The sequence below is a fragment of the Rhincodon typus genome, chromosome 28 (assembly GCF_021869965.1).
Source record: "Rhincodon typus isolate 14 chromosome 28, sRhiTyp1.1, whole genome shotgun sequence".
NCBI classification, from domain to species: Eukaryota; Metazoa; Chordata; class Chondrichthyes; order Orectolobiformes; family Rhincodontidae; genus Rhincodon; species Rhincodon typus.
In genome coordinates, this window is record NC_063359.1 from 13,566,236 (window position 1) to 13,581,581 (window position 15,346).

The 15,346-nt window shown below is 41.1% G+C and overlaps 1 protein-coding gene across 1 annotated transcript in view; it reads right to left on the reverse strand.

Annotated features, from left to right (window-relative positions):
• Window positions 1-14,335: 14,335 nt before the first annotated feature.
• Window positions 14,336-15,346, reverse strand: part of LOC109913486 (pappalysin-1-like) — a 277,630-nt gene continuing 276,619 nt past the window's right edge. The window contains exon 22 of the mRNA XM_048613637.1: window positions 14,336-14,431. Within this exon, the coding sequence (XP_048469594.1) occupies window positions 14,384-14,431 (48 nt within the window). The 3' untranslated portion in view covers window positions 14,336-14,383. The remainder of the gene's footprint in view (window positions 14,432-15,346) is intronic.

A 15,346-nucleotide genomic window follows, 5' to 3' on the forward strand; every position in this document is an offset into this window, starting at 1 on the left:
GAAGAAGGGTCTAGGCCCGAAACATCAGCTTTCCTGCTCCTCTGATGCTGCTTGGCCTGCTGTGTTCATCCAGCTCTACACCTTGTTATCTCAGATTCTCCAGCATTTTCAGTTCCTACTATCTCTCGATCAGCAAGGGAGATAGTTTCTCAGAAACAGTACAACTGAAGTTCAGTTAATCTTAATTCTTTACATATTTGGAGTAGTAATGTTTGCCACGCAACAGGTACAATCATGTTCTTTTCTATTCAATGTAAATTTACCAGTCATAAACAAGGATTGGTAAAACTGACGAGTTCTTTAGGCAAATAGTCATATCTTTAAATATAGAATTAACTGGGAGACTACTGTACATTTGATCTTAACTCTGGACTTGCAAACTAGCTACAAGTAATAGGACTGCTACATTAGAGATATTATTCTAATCAATCTGGTCAGATAAAGAGTCATAGAGTAATACAGCTCAGAAAGAGACGCTTTGGTCCAACTTGTCTGCACTGACCAGATATCCTAAACTGATCTAGTCCCATTTGCCAGGATTTGGCCCATGTCCTTCTAAACCCTTCCTGTTCATATACCCACCCAAATTCCTTTTAAAATTTGTAATTGTACCAGTCTCCTCCACTTTGTCTGGCAGCTCATTCCATACATGCAACACCCTCTGCATGAGGAAGTTACTCCTCAGGCCCCTTTTAAATCTTACCCCTCTCACCTTAAACCTATGCCCTCTAGTTTTAGACTCCCTTACTCTGGGAAAAAAAACCTTGGCTATTCACCCTATTCATGCCCCTCATGATTTTATATACTTCCATAAGAGCACCCCTCAGCCTCCACTCCACAGAAAAAAGCTCCAGCCTGTTCAGTGTCTCTCTACAGCTCAAACCCTCCAATCCTGGCAACATCCTTGTAAATCTTTTCTGAACCCTTTCAAGTTTCACAACACGTTTCCAATAGCAGGGAGACCAGATTTGAGTGCAGTGTTCTGAAAGTGGCCTCACCCATGTCCTGTACAGGCACAACATGATGTCCCAACTCCTATACTCAATACACTGACCAAGGAAAGTAAACATGCCAATTGTCTTCTTCATCACCCTGTCTACCTGCAACTCCACTTTCAAGGAACTATGCACCTGCACCTCTAGGTCTCTTTGTTCATCAACACTGCCCACAGCCCTAACACTAATTGTCCAGGTCTTGCCCTGGTTTGCCTTGTCAAAATGCGACACCTCACATTTATCTAAATTAAACTTCATCTGCCACTCTTCGGCCCATTGGTCCAATGATCAAAGTCCTGTTGTATGCTGAGATAACCTTCTTCACTGTCCACTATGCCAATTATTTTAGTGTCATCCGCAAACTTACCAACCATACCTCCTATATTCACATCCAAATCATTTATATAAAGGATGAAAAGCAGTGGACCCAGTACTGAGCCCTGCAGCACACTGCTGGTCACAGGCCTCCATGCCGAAAAACAACCCTCTACCATCTCCCTCTGTCGTCCACCTTCAAGCCAATTTTGTATCCAATTGGCTAGCTCCCCCCAGATTCCATGTGATGTAACCTTACTAACCAGTATACCATGCGGAACCTTGTTGAATGCCTGTTAGGGCACACTAAGATAAAATAAAACAAAATGAATCATATCTTATGACGCACCTCTGGAGCATGTGGGACTTGAACCTAGAGCTTTTGGGCTATTGGTAGAGGCAGTACCACTGCAGCATATGTCTCTTAGTACCATGTTATATCCTTTCAGTGGCAGTAGTGATTGACAACAGTTTAAGCTCGGCCCTTTTAAAGGTGGATGTCATATTGCAATGGGTATTCATTGTTTAATTGTACTCAGGTGATGAACATTAACTGGGGATTCATTTGTATATACTCCTGTATAAATGGGAACAGATGAAAACTCAACTGGCTAGGTCAAGTGACTGTTTGGAAGATGAGTCCGTGTGAAAAAGCTTCTAGAAGTGTGTGAACATTGACACTAGTTTCATTCTTCACCAGCTGGAACTCTGCAGTAGAACAATGTGTATCAAGTTAAGTGGGGGGTGGGGTGGGGAGATCCTGTGCGAACAAGGCATCAATATGTTATTTGGTGCACATTCTGTTTAAGGATTATAGGAACTTGAAATAAGGGATTGAATGTAATCCTTGAAAGTTTTGGAAACTTTTAATTCTTTTTAATTCTGTCTGGGTGGCACAGTGGCTCAGTGGTTAGCACTGCTGCCTCACAGCGCCAGGGACCTGGGTTTGATTCCACCCTCGGGCGACTGTCTGTGTGGAGTTTGCACATTCTCCCCTTGTCTGCGTGGGTTTCCTCCGGGTGCTCCGGTTTCCTCTCTCAATCCAAAGGTTAGGTAGATTGGCCATGCTAAATTGCCTATAGTGTTCAGGGATGTGTAGAATAGGGGTGGGATGCTCTGAGGATTGGTGTGGATTTGTTGGGCTGAAGGGCCTGTTTGTACACTGTAGGGATTCTATGAACTGTTCCAGCTATACAAACTATCGTTCTACTTGCAGTACCACAAGTAAAAAAACACTTGATCCGGAACAAGCATTTCAAAGTGGAGTTTGCCTGTTGGTTTAACACATGTCACTTGCAGCTTCAACATGCATTGTAATCGATTTTGAAGATGTTTTTAAATGACCTGTTCAGACATGTTGTGACACACTTCTGCAATACATGGGACTTGAACCTTGGCCTTCACGGTTTTGAAATACACTCCTTCAAATGCTTCTGCAGTTCGGCAGCACTGTCTATTCAAGGGGACTAAGCATCTATTCACAACTAAAGTAGATTGACAGCACTAGATGGTATAAACTCATTCAATCTCAGTTTATCTCAAATGCTGGACTGTAGCTGCAATATTTTTGTACAGTGTTTGCTTCAAATGTGGTTTTATGCCAATATTACATCCCAAATGAAAGCCCATGGCCAGAATTTCAAAGGTGTGGTTTACTTTTTGCACAAAACGATCCAAGAGGTTTTTATCGCCAAACATTTGTGTCAATGCAATCTTACATACAATGTTACGCCATTTATTACACTTGTCAGTATAGGAGTCATTTATAAAAATGTCAGTTTTGGGCTCCATTTACACCATCATCATTGCACCAATGTCATTTTGGCTGCGTACCAATACAGAAGTGATAGCATCAATCAGAAGACTATCAAGTGCAGGAAAGCCCTGAGGTGAGTCTTCCACCACAACAACAACTCACACAGGCTTGAATTCCCAAAGAGTAAAAATCTATCCTTAAAGCCATTGCCAAAGAAAACATGGTTTACAGTGAATTCTGGCTCCCTGTGATGATACATGAGAAATACTGTAACATCTTGTATCCTGCACAAGATGCTAATTCCAGACCTCGACCATTCACTGCCAGTCACGAAATTAATTTCCACTAAAGTGTTAGGAGTTATGCGTAACCTAGCTGTGCTGCCTTGGTACTTTTCGTGGTTTAATGCGCATTAACGCTGTCTCAAAGTTGGCTTCAGTTTCAATTACACATGAACACTGCATAACTGTGATGTCTCCATCTTCCATTCCAAGCATTAAATTCCATTGCTTGCCAGAGCTTTTCAGGGTAGAAATTGTAATGTTTTTGAAATTGGTGAGAGCACACCTGGAGAATTGTGTCCAGTTTTGATTTCCTTACTTGAGAAAGAACGCAATGGCTCCAGAGGCAGTTCAGAGGAGGTTCACCAGACTGATTCCAAGGGTGAAAGAGCTGTTGTACAACGAGCGGTTGAATAGATTGGGCTTCTTCTCGCTGGAGTTCAGAAGAATGAGGGGGATCTGACTGAGATATATAAAGTGTTAAAGGGATTTATAAGGTAAACGTTGAACAGGTATTCCCCTTTGTGGGGCAGTCTCGAACATGAGGTCATAGATAGACAATGATAGGGGGTAGGTTCAAAACTGAGATGAGGAGAAACTACTCTCAGAGGGTTGTGAATCTGTGGAACTCACTGCCCCAGAGTGAAGTGGAGGCAGAATTAATCAACAGATTCAACAAAGAAATAGATATGTGTCTGATGAAAAGCAGGATAAAGGGCTATGGGGAGCAGACAGGAAAGTAGAGTTGAGATCAGGATAAGATCGGCCATGATCATGTTAAATGGCAGAGCAAGCTCGAAGGGCTGAATTGCCTCCTCCTGCCCCTAATTCCTATGTTTCTATGAAATTCATTCAAATAATGAAACAACACATGCTTCAGAGATAAGAGAGCAGCTAATACTCATTGAAGCATAAGTTTAAGGGCTTAATAGATGAAAAAAAAATATACATAAACAGGTGATTTGGTGATGGGGCATAAAAAAAATGTTATATTTAAAAGCACTTCTGGATACAAGGGAAAAGGTCTGGTTTTGCGCTCTCTCTCTCCCTACCTCTCCCTCAACTTTGGTGGTCTGCATTACCTTTGCCAGGCATCGCACGCAATGTCATTAAGTGGAAACGAGGGTGATTTAGTGATGGCAGATAATGGGTGAAAAGTATCACAGGGGATTTAGTAATGGAAAATGAAACTGTTCAGTTGTGTGTAAGAGCACTTCTGGATATCTTTAAAAATAAGGCAAACTTTTTTCAAGGGCTTCTTTGGTGCAGCGGTAGTGTCCCTATTTCTGAGCCAGGAGCCTTAAGTTCAAGACCCACCTGCTCCAGAGGTGGGCAAGACAAATTGACTCCTGTTTTTTTTTGGGTAAATGATTTACAGTGGATTTATGGTATACTGCCTCACAGTGCCAGGGACCTGAGTTGTTTCCAGCCTTGGATGAATGTGGGAAGTTTGCACATTCTCCCTGTGTCTGCATGGGTGTCCACCAGGAACTCCGGTTTCTTCCCGCAGTCCAGAGATGTGTGGATGAGGTGGATGGGCTATGCTAAATTGCTGTGTAGTTTCCAGGAATATGCAGGCTAGGTGGATTAGCCATGGTTATTGCAGGGTTACAGGGACATGATGTTGGGGGAGGGTCTGGGTAGGATGTTTTTCGGAGGGTCACTGCAGACTCAGTGGGCCGAATGGCCTCTTCTGCACAGTAGGGATTCTATTCTATGATTAGCAGCATAACAGCCTTCAACCTATCCCAAGTATGCAATGGGTGGAATTTTGAGATCTGCGGAAGTACAGCTGGGAGAGAGATTGGGAAGGAAAGCTGGGCAATCTTTACTGGAGGCAGAGAGACAACAGAACAAGCTACTTGATTAGCACCAACAAGTAACCAACTAGTGCCAATTAACTGACTATCTGAGGTCAGGTTGGCCATGTTGCCAAGACCCTATTGGTGGAAGATGGGGCCCACATTGTGGGTTGTAGGCCTTGGGAGGCAGTGAAGCCAAATAACTCACCACATCAACCTCTTGCAGCCCCCAGACCCACTTGTCACAGGTCTTCAGCTTTGGCTGGAGGCTAAATAGTTGCAATCATTTTACCTTCCATGGGTGCCTCTATCTTGAGATGCCCTGGTGTTTTATTTACCTTTTGCAGCAGTTCCCATCTCTCAAATGAGGGCAGCAACAGGACATTGGCCCAATGGGAGGAGCTGTGGCCAAAACATCTGCGAAAATTCAGCGTCTTAATTAACTGCCTCCAGAAAATTCTCACAGGCAGGAGTGGAGGGTCTCCTGCAGGATATGGACCCAGCATTTGGTCCTGAACGCAGAAATTCTCCAAATCGGAAGATTATGCCCAATGAATAGTTAGCTTTGCAACTATATGAATGCGACAGCCAGTGTTCTATTTGAGCAGACATTGGATCAATGACCAATTTATTTGGGCTCACCTTTTTGAAAACACCTCTCTCAGTTTTATTTGCATACTGAGGACATATTCATGAATTGGCCACCTCATTAACAGGCAAAATATTGGACCCATCCTACTCAGGATTCTTCGGTTAGCCCTACAGCCACAAGCAAAAGGTAACATTCTTTATCAAAGGTACTACCCTTGTGCAAACCACTCAAGTGCTTGCAAGGACCACTCAATAACCAGATAATACATTGAAATAATTGCTTGGTAGTATTGAAGCGAAACATTGCGAACAGGAGGTAAGACATTAAAGCTTTTCATCTTGCATTTGTTATGACTGCAATGCAGGAAACAGGCTTGATTTAAAACAAAAAGCATCAATTGAAACAGTGTGAGTAGAGGGTGCAGACTGGTTGGGCTATCGTTGGTGTTATGTGCCTGGCCTGAGAACTAGAGTTGTCAGTTATGTTTCTTTTTGCAAAATCCACCTGTTCACATGTGTCATGGTACATCTCTGGAATAGGTGGGACTTGAACCCAGTTTTTTTTTTCTGATTCAAAGGCAGTGATACTACCACTGAAGAACAGATTGACAGTTAACTTCTCTTGTTGCATCTCCATGCCAATGATAGCCCAACCAATCAGCACGCTCTTCTCTTGCTGTATAAATTGATGGCCTTTTTACCAAACCTGAGTCCTGATGAGTGCTTTTTGAAAAGTTTTGATTTATGGTATGCTTTATTGCAAAGTATAACATGTTTTGGAAAGCAAATAAGGTTGGAAGACCCAAAAGCCTAATATTTTCTGATCAATCTAAATGATCTGTCCACTTCTTACTGAATTTCTCAACTCCTACCCTCTGCAGTCTTCCCCACGAGACTGAATCATGTCAAATTCTAATCTCAATCTACAAAGTAGAGACAGTGCTATTGAACACTCAATTTTTTAAGATTTCAATTGCTTCTTAAATCGATCTTAATCATGTCCTTTAATCATCTTCCCTAGTAACTTCTAGATGGAAAGCTTCTACCTGGCTCCCCTTTCTTGCTAATAAATTTGTTTTGTTATTTCTAATTGTAGCTTTGGTATTTAAAGACAGTCAGCAATGTTTCTGCATCAACTTAATGGATTCCTTTAATCTGGAGCCAATTCTTTGGTCTCTTACTCAGGCCAGTGCTTATTGAGTAACAGCTGCCTGCTCCTGCCAGCTCAGCAACAAGTCGAAGCATCTACGCTGGCAGTTATGCCACACCATCTCCGTTGAAGATATATTATGGTGCCAGCAGAAACTGTGCCACCACCACTGTGACGATGAAATATGGTAATGACTTGAAGGCCATCATGCTGACTCCAATGACAGCCTAACTTTTTTAATGCCTTTTTGACATTAGATGGTTTAAAAATGAACAAAACAACATCAACACCAACTACAAATGTATAAGGGCCCTCCAATTTTGCTAAGTTCTGAATAAGTGTCACTGGACCCGAAATATTAACTATGCTTTCCCTCCAAAGATGCTGCCAGGGCTGCTGAGTTTCTCTAGCAATTTCTGCTTTTTTTTCAACTTTAAGCTGGTTTGAAATTCTTAGCTGGGCAGCAAGGAAAGGTAAAATAGGTGGGGTGAAGGTGGCAGTAGATGAAATCAAAATTCTCCAATTGCTTACACCATCTCTTCCCCCTCTAACTTGAGCAACAATCAATACTGTTTGGCCATGATCTCATTCCTGCCTGTTGTTTGAAGAGACTGCTGCGTTGAATAAGAATACCTCTCATGGACTGTGCCTTACAAATGAATACTTGGCGAAATGCTGTTTCAATTTTGTAAATTTGGATGGTGGAGCAATATTCAATAACGCCAGTGTGGGATGATATTTGTTTTGTTTTCACTGTTTTTAACAGTGAACATATCTGAAAGTAATGCCTTCATTCTGTGTGTGAGTCTGTGCAAAACAGCTGTAGCTTGGAGCCTTGCAGCTGGAATCAGTCATTGATTTGAAACTCTCAAAGAACTTTTGCAATTTTGCGCACAACAAACCAGGGTCTTCAAGAAAGCTTGCAAAAGACTTGCTGAAGGCAGTTACTGGTTGCAGGGTTAAGCCCATTGTCACTTCAAGGCACTGCAGGATCTGTGCTGGTTTTCAGCTCATTGCTGTACTTCAGTTATGGGCCTTTTATTTGTTTTCGTGTGCTAATTGCTATTAACAACATAATGACATTATAAAGTGTGAGCTCAGGCAATCTTTGCCTGTAGCCTAGGAAACCCACAGAAACTGTGCAAATGAAATCCATGTTGTTCTAGAAAACAATGAGGTTAATAGCGGTTTGTAAAAGTAACTTTGTAAATGCAACACAGTTAACACAAGACTTTAATGGACAACGATTTGCTCTAGCTTTTCCCTACAGACTGGATCATGTCAAATTCTAAGATCAAGAATCTTAAATCAATCCACAAAGTGGAAACAATGCTTTTGAACAGTCGATTTGTTCAGAATATAATAGCATCCTTGGCCAGACAACATTTTAAATACCAAAACATTAGCTAGCATGAACATTTAATGTCTTGTATTTTATGTTTTTTGATTTTCTGTTGATTTGTTTGTCCTCTTTTTAGCCTTGAGTGCATTGAAGTCATAGAATATGATCAGCTTAAAGAATTGTTTTGGTTAACTTCCATCTTAAGCACTCCGACTAAGAGTTCTTCCACACAAAGTTCTGCATTAAAGCATTAGCAAGTGGGACATGTGTTCCAGATATAAGTTTTATTATGTTTTTCTCTCTTTTGCGATTAGTTGAACCCTTCAGTCCCTATTCTCAAAGATTTCATTTGCAGATAATAATATTTGAGATAATTTACACTGAGGCCACTCAGCCCATTGTGTCTGTGTTACTACCCCCTTTGTGACATCATCATATCTCTCTGTTTGATACTTTTTTAGTTGATACAATTTTCTGAAATAAAGTGTAGGATCATACAGATTCATCAGAATCATAAGATCCCACTAGGGTTGAGCAAAGGAATCCCTCCAGTAGATCGGGACTGTTTATACCGTTTTTTATCTTAATTAGCTGTTCAGGTGCTACACGGGCCACATACATGGTTTAAGTCAATCTCGACATTAAGGGCCCTCTTGTGGCCCAGTGGTAGTGTCCCTACTATAAGACTGAGAGACCCAGGTCCAAGTTTCATTTATTCCAGAGGTGTGTGGTGACATTTTTGAACAGGCTGATGAGAAAAATAAGTTAAATAATAAAAAAAATCTACATTTAACTCAAATACCAGTTCTAACTAATACCATACATGATCTTCTGATTTAGGATTTGTCCACCAGTGCAATCAGAGAATCACATTTGCTCAATCTCCATGAAAAAGAAATTCAAATTTCGGGAGCAAAACACAGCAGCTTCGGTAGAATTGAATTGCCTCAGTTTCAAGGGTCAATTGCCAGGGTGTTTTGATATTCTGCATTGCAACATCGTTTGGACAAGCTTGCTTTAGGTAATCACGTTTTCCAGCAAAGTGTGGTTGGATTGTCTCCATGTGAAAACTAAAAACAAGGATGCCAGAAGTCTGAAACAACAGCACAATATGCTGTATACTGGTAAAACAGTCAGTCAGCAGCTGAGATAGAAGAAGCAATGGTCATGATTTTGGTAGGTAACCTATCTTGATTTAAATAAAAACAAAATGCTGTGGATGCTGACAATTTGAAATAAAAGAAACAGAAATAGCTGGGGAAACTCAGCAGGTGTGGCAGCATCTGCGGAGAGAGAGAACAGAGTTATCTTTTCCAATCAGATATGACTCTTCGGATCTGAAAGTGGTTAGAAAGTGCTCTTTATTATGTGGACAGAAGGGGATTTTGCATGTCAGACTCCTGCACTTGTCTTGAATTAGTTAATACTGGGTCCCTTTAACTGACTGAATTATTTTGACAGTTCCATTTTCAGAATAGCAATTAGGAGAAAGGGGCAATTCAGAAGCAAAAAAAAACAATGAAAAAACAATGAAAAAACAATGAAAATAAATCAAGATTTATTTACAGCAGTAAATAAATGGTACCAGAATGGCAACAACTTAATGGATGGCAACTCTGAATTAAACTAATTTTATCCAAGAGCAGTTCCCACAAAGGAATTTTCTCTTGAATTATTTACTTGAAGCTCGAGGAAGGAATGCAGTCTGCCTTTAAAAACTGCCTGGCCCTGATTTTGATAACTAGCTTGCTGTGCCCTGATTTTGAGGTGGAAGTAGATTTGACACTTGCGTCTTCTTTAATTTAAGAAAACTATAGAGTAGTGTAAAATGTTCATTAAAATATTGCCTGAAAAAGAATCGTTGTTTTAAAAGAAATTTACTCTTTTTTAAAAAATGTCTTCAAGTGATGAAAGATTTTCTTTAAAAATATAAAAGAGCTTTATTTCTGATCATTCTTTGGTCTGCATGGTTTGACCCCCACTGAGAATTGGTATGTTCCATATTTTTTTGGCATATTTTAAACTATGGCCCCTTAAAGACTTTGCTTTCCTTCTGTGAGGAATCCAATACTCTGAGCTCATAAGCTCTACTTCAGTCCAAAGAGTTCAAAAGGCTCTGATGTTTGTTAGGCCTCACTACCCTTTTACCGTGGCCCCAACTCACAGGAGACCTTGTCTCAGATTGTTCAGCTTTTACTTCTGGCTAACATTAAAACGAAAAAACAACTGGGAGATTACAGTCAGTGAAATGCTGGGGCAGGAAGGGAATTAAACTAAGATGAAGGTGGTATCTAATCAGCTATGGCTGGTGTCTGAGTCTGCCTTTTCTTACCTACAGCACTTGTGCAAGTGAACCCATGGGTTTTGTAGGTCAGTCAAGTTCCCTACCTCAAATTTTTATGTTTTTGTTACATTTCATAGATGCTTGCACAGGCAAAACTTTTCCTTCGCAATGTAGTTCTGCAGTCTAATATGTAAGTTACAAATGAACTCTCAAGTGCTAGTTCATTCTGAACATACGACATTAGAATTGCTGTTTGCTATCCGAGGCCAAATTCAAAGTAAAATCAATATTTTTCAGAGAGACCTAGAAGACTTTATGCTAAGTTGCACCAGTCTGTCTGTCTGTGTCACAACATACATGTAATACTCTAGAATAACAAGCATATTAAATCAAGGATTGCCTCTGAGGTGTACCTTGACAATGGTAATGTAAAAGTAAGGGTTTATTTTCTCACTTCTCAATCATTTGGTACCACTATTAAAATAAAGAGTAAAAGGAATGGTTTTGTTCAATGCCACAGTGTAAAAGCAGCTGTTTGAAAGTACAGTATTCAAGCCACTATACTTCCATATTTGTCTATGTAATGGCTTATTCATTTCTGTTAAGTCATGATGACAGTGACAGTGGGAGGGCTGCATATGCTTACTTTCTCCAAATAACATGTATGGAGCAACAGCAGCTGTGTGCCCTTCAAGAAGGAATTAGAGAAAAATATACATTAAATCTGAGGTGCCCCTGTTGCCTTCTCCAGTAAACATAGCAGATCCTGAAGCATTATTTGAAGAGTGGCATTGGAGTTCTCATTAATGTTTTTTTTAACCATTTAGCCCCAACTAATATCTAAAGCAGGCTGTCTGGTATACTTCATTGCTGGTTGTGAGAATTTACTGTGCATAAATTGGCTGCTGTGCTTTCTGCGTTACAGCAGTGACTGTCGAAATAGGATTGAAAGAAAATGCAGATGAGTCTTTGATTTATAGTGTGACCCAACAGTGGCATCAGAAACATAAAAGAGCTGTGCTTGAAGATTGGAATGACAGTACTTTAAGCCTGAGATATATATTGCAAGATCATCAGGCATAAAATGTAAATATGGTCTGAAGGGAAAACGTGAGGACTTGCTTGAACTTTTCTGAACAGGCAGATCCACATGAAAAGTTATTATTTATCAAAAAGTACTTCAATGACTTGGGACATCATGAGGTCATAAAAATGTTCTCTTTTTAACTGTATGGCATAAATGGAGCTTCTTTAAATTGGCATTGGTACAATCACACACAAATTATCTTTACATGAGGAATTATAAATGCCCTCTGTTTCTTCCCTTGATTCTGCTGACTGATCTCTGCCAGCAACCTATTTGCTATCCAATGACAGGTCACCCTGACTGACCCAGAGAGAGAGAGAGAGAGTCCATGTCCTATTTTGGTGCCAACTAGGGGTTTGCTAGACTCTTAGAGTCATAGAGACACACAGCAAGTAAACAGACCCTTTGGTCCAACTCTTCCATGCTGACCAGATATCCTAAATAATTCTAGTCCCATTTATCAGCATTTGGCCCGTATTCCTCTAAACCCTTCCTACTTATATACCAACCCAGATGCCTTTTAAATGTTGTAATTGTAACAGCCTCCACCACTTCCTCTGGCAGCTCATTCTATACACGCACCACCCTCTGCATGAAAAAGTTACCCTTTATGACCCTTTTACATCTTTCCCATCTCACCTTAAACCTATGCCCTCTAGTTTTGGATTTCCCTACCCCAGGGAGAAGACCTTGTCTATTCACCCTATCCCTGCCCCTCATGATTTAAAAAACCTGTGTCAGGTCACCCCTCAGCCTCCGATGCTCCAGGGAAAACAGCCCCAGTCTATTCAGCCTCTCCCTGTAGCTCAAACCCTCCAACCCTGGCAACATCCTTGTAAATCTTCCCTGAACACTTTCAAATTTCAGAACATCGTTCCTATAGTAGGGAAACCAGAATTGCCTGCAGTATTCCAACAGTGGCCTAACCAATGTCCCGTACTTCTTTTTACATCTTTCTGCTGAGCACAGGAATGCATGGCATTAAGGGGCATTTGTTTCTGTTTCAAAGTAGAGCACCTCCATAAGTGCATTCTGATAAGCTTAACACTGTTTATCCCTTTACCGTGCTTTTTGAGAGGTGAATGATTAAAGTTGGCTGTTGCCAGTGACAACAGCACTACTCAATAAAGTTGCAGACTAAAAGGCTGCCAAGTTCATTTCAACAAAATATTTTATTTTTGCTGAAGGTTTTAAGAGGACAAAGTTCATGTGGAAGCATCAAAACGATGGCCGACTTTTCAAACCCTTCGAAACAAGTTTTCTGAAAACAGTCCCCAAAGTGATAGATGTCACCAAAGGGTTCTATTAGATTCCGAAAGCCTTCAGTCACTTAACTATGTATTTTTCTTTCATCTGGCTATACACGTTATTAACAGAAATTAAATGTAATGCTGACATTAAAATAAGCTCTTGAAATTATTACAGTTTAGTGTTTGTACAGTGTGTGCGTCACTGACTGGCAAGTGTGTACTTGCCACACACATATATCTTTTATAATTATATGCTCATTATCAAAAATATAAAAAGCATAAAACAGGCAAAAAAGTTTCAGGAAAGTAGATTTTATCAGCTCCCCTATTGCTCTGTGTTGCTCAAGTACTGTTGCCTTGTGCTGTATAAGATTGCTATATATTTATTAAATAGATTAAATGCAAATTGAAAGTAACCGTATGTGGCTTTCAATCTGCCCAGACACAGTTAATGAACCAGATTGCCTGTTGGTCCTGAAGCTGTAACCCAATCACAATCTGGAGTCATTGCTCAATCTCGACAATATTTCAAATAAAAAGACTGAAGCTGAAAATTAAATATACACAATTACTTATCTATTGCCTTAGAGTCAGAAATTTGCAATTCATCACTGCTTTATCATTGGCTTGCAATTTTTATGGAATTATGGCACTTTTAGGAAAGTTTTTGCTCAGAGAAGAGGCTGCAAACTGTACTAACATTTGTATTTTTTTTGTTCATTGCAAGATTTAGATGGGAGCTATGTTTGTTTTTTTGAAGATGTGTTGCTGAATGTAGATTCAATTCCACTGTTCTCAACATGTCCACTTTCCCTATCTACCTCATGTTTGGACTCAGTCTGCTCCCCTAGATAATTTAAGCTGACAATTCACTGCAGCACTGGGGGTGACACAGTGGATCAGTGGTTAGCACTGCTGCCTCAAAGCGCTAGTGACCTGGGTTCGATTCCACCCTCAGTGACTGTGTGGATTTGCACATTCTCCACGCACCTGCGTCTGCATGGGTTTCCTCCAAGTTCTCCAGTTTCCTCCCACAGTCCAAAGAAGTGCAGCTGAGGTGGATTGGACATGGTAAATTGTCCAAAGTGTCCAGGGTTTGGTAGGTTAGATGTGGTTAATCAAGGGTTATGGGGATAGGGTAAGCGGGCTGGTCTGAGTGGGATATTTTTCGGAGGGTCTGTGTGGACCCAACAGGCTGAATTCCACAATGTAGGGATTCTATGATTCGCTGCGGAAGCAACAAATAATTGAAGGACTGCATTAGGTAATGGTTCTGAAAAATTTAATGTTGGAGACTGTATTAAGGAGCACCCAATCTGATACTGAGACCCAGTCTCGAGTGGAGAAATTGGGAGAATGGCTTTGTGTCTCAAAAGAGACAGAAGTGGCATCTATGTCTCCCACTAGTCTTGGTAACAACACTAACAGTTAATATAATGTGACCATAATTACTTGGATACAATAAACTGTACCTTGTTAAAGCCTCCTCTTGTTAAGAATCATTAGTGGTTGTTCCTTAACCACTGTAAGCTAAATAGGTCCTTGGATCCAGTTAAGGAAAGAGTAACATCCTTCCACCTACAAATACCACATGGCAATTATCAGTGAGCATTGTTTCTTAATATCACAAAATACAATATTAAAAATCCATTGGGCCTTGTAGAAGAAAACTCCAAATGACTCTGAGTTTGAGGCTTGAAAGACTTTTACTGCATTAAGAATGACTCATGTAGACAGTCAGCAGTTGAAAGGATGTGAACAAAAAGGCAATAAGCAGGAACACATGGAAGGTCCAACAAGGGAGAAATGGCAGCCCAACCTAAAACCTTTACTTCAGCCTTGGAGAGAAGCATACAAGATGCATAATGGGATAGAAAGACTTCAAAGACTAGTGACACTTGGAAGCTACAGATTCCATCCATAAAAGAGAACCTGTGGGAGCATTCTCAGTTACAGCTTCAGTAAAATGCTCTTTAAACAAACATAAAAATTCCTGGGATGAAAGTCCAAGGTGGCAGAGGCGGAATAGACAGTGTTTGGGCTCCTCAGCCCAGGAGCTCATTCATCTGTCTGCTTTTTTTCTTTCCCTTTTCCTTCTCTTCCTCTAACATTTTTTTTGTTTCCTAAGATTTTAAAGTGTTTCTTTGATAAGAAAATCTTGGAGCAGCTGAGAGCCAGAGCAGATTGGGCTGGAGCGGTGCGGAGTGGGCTGGAGCGGTGCAGAGTGGCAGAGAGCCGGAGCAGAGTGGGCTGGAGCAGTGCAGAGTGGGCTGGAACGGTGTGGAGTGGCAGGGAGCCGGAGCGGAGTGGGCTGGAGCGGTGCAGAGTGGGTTGGAGCGGTTCTGAGTGGCTGAGAGCCGGAGCAGAGTGGGCTGGAGCGGTGCGGAGTGGCAGAGAGCCGGAGCAGAGTGGGCTGGAGCAGTGCAGAGTGGGCTGGAATGGTGTGGAGTGGCAGAGAGCCGGAGCGGAGTGGGCTGGAGCGGTGCGGAGTGG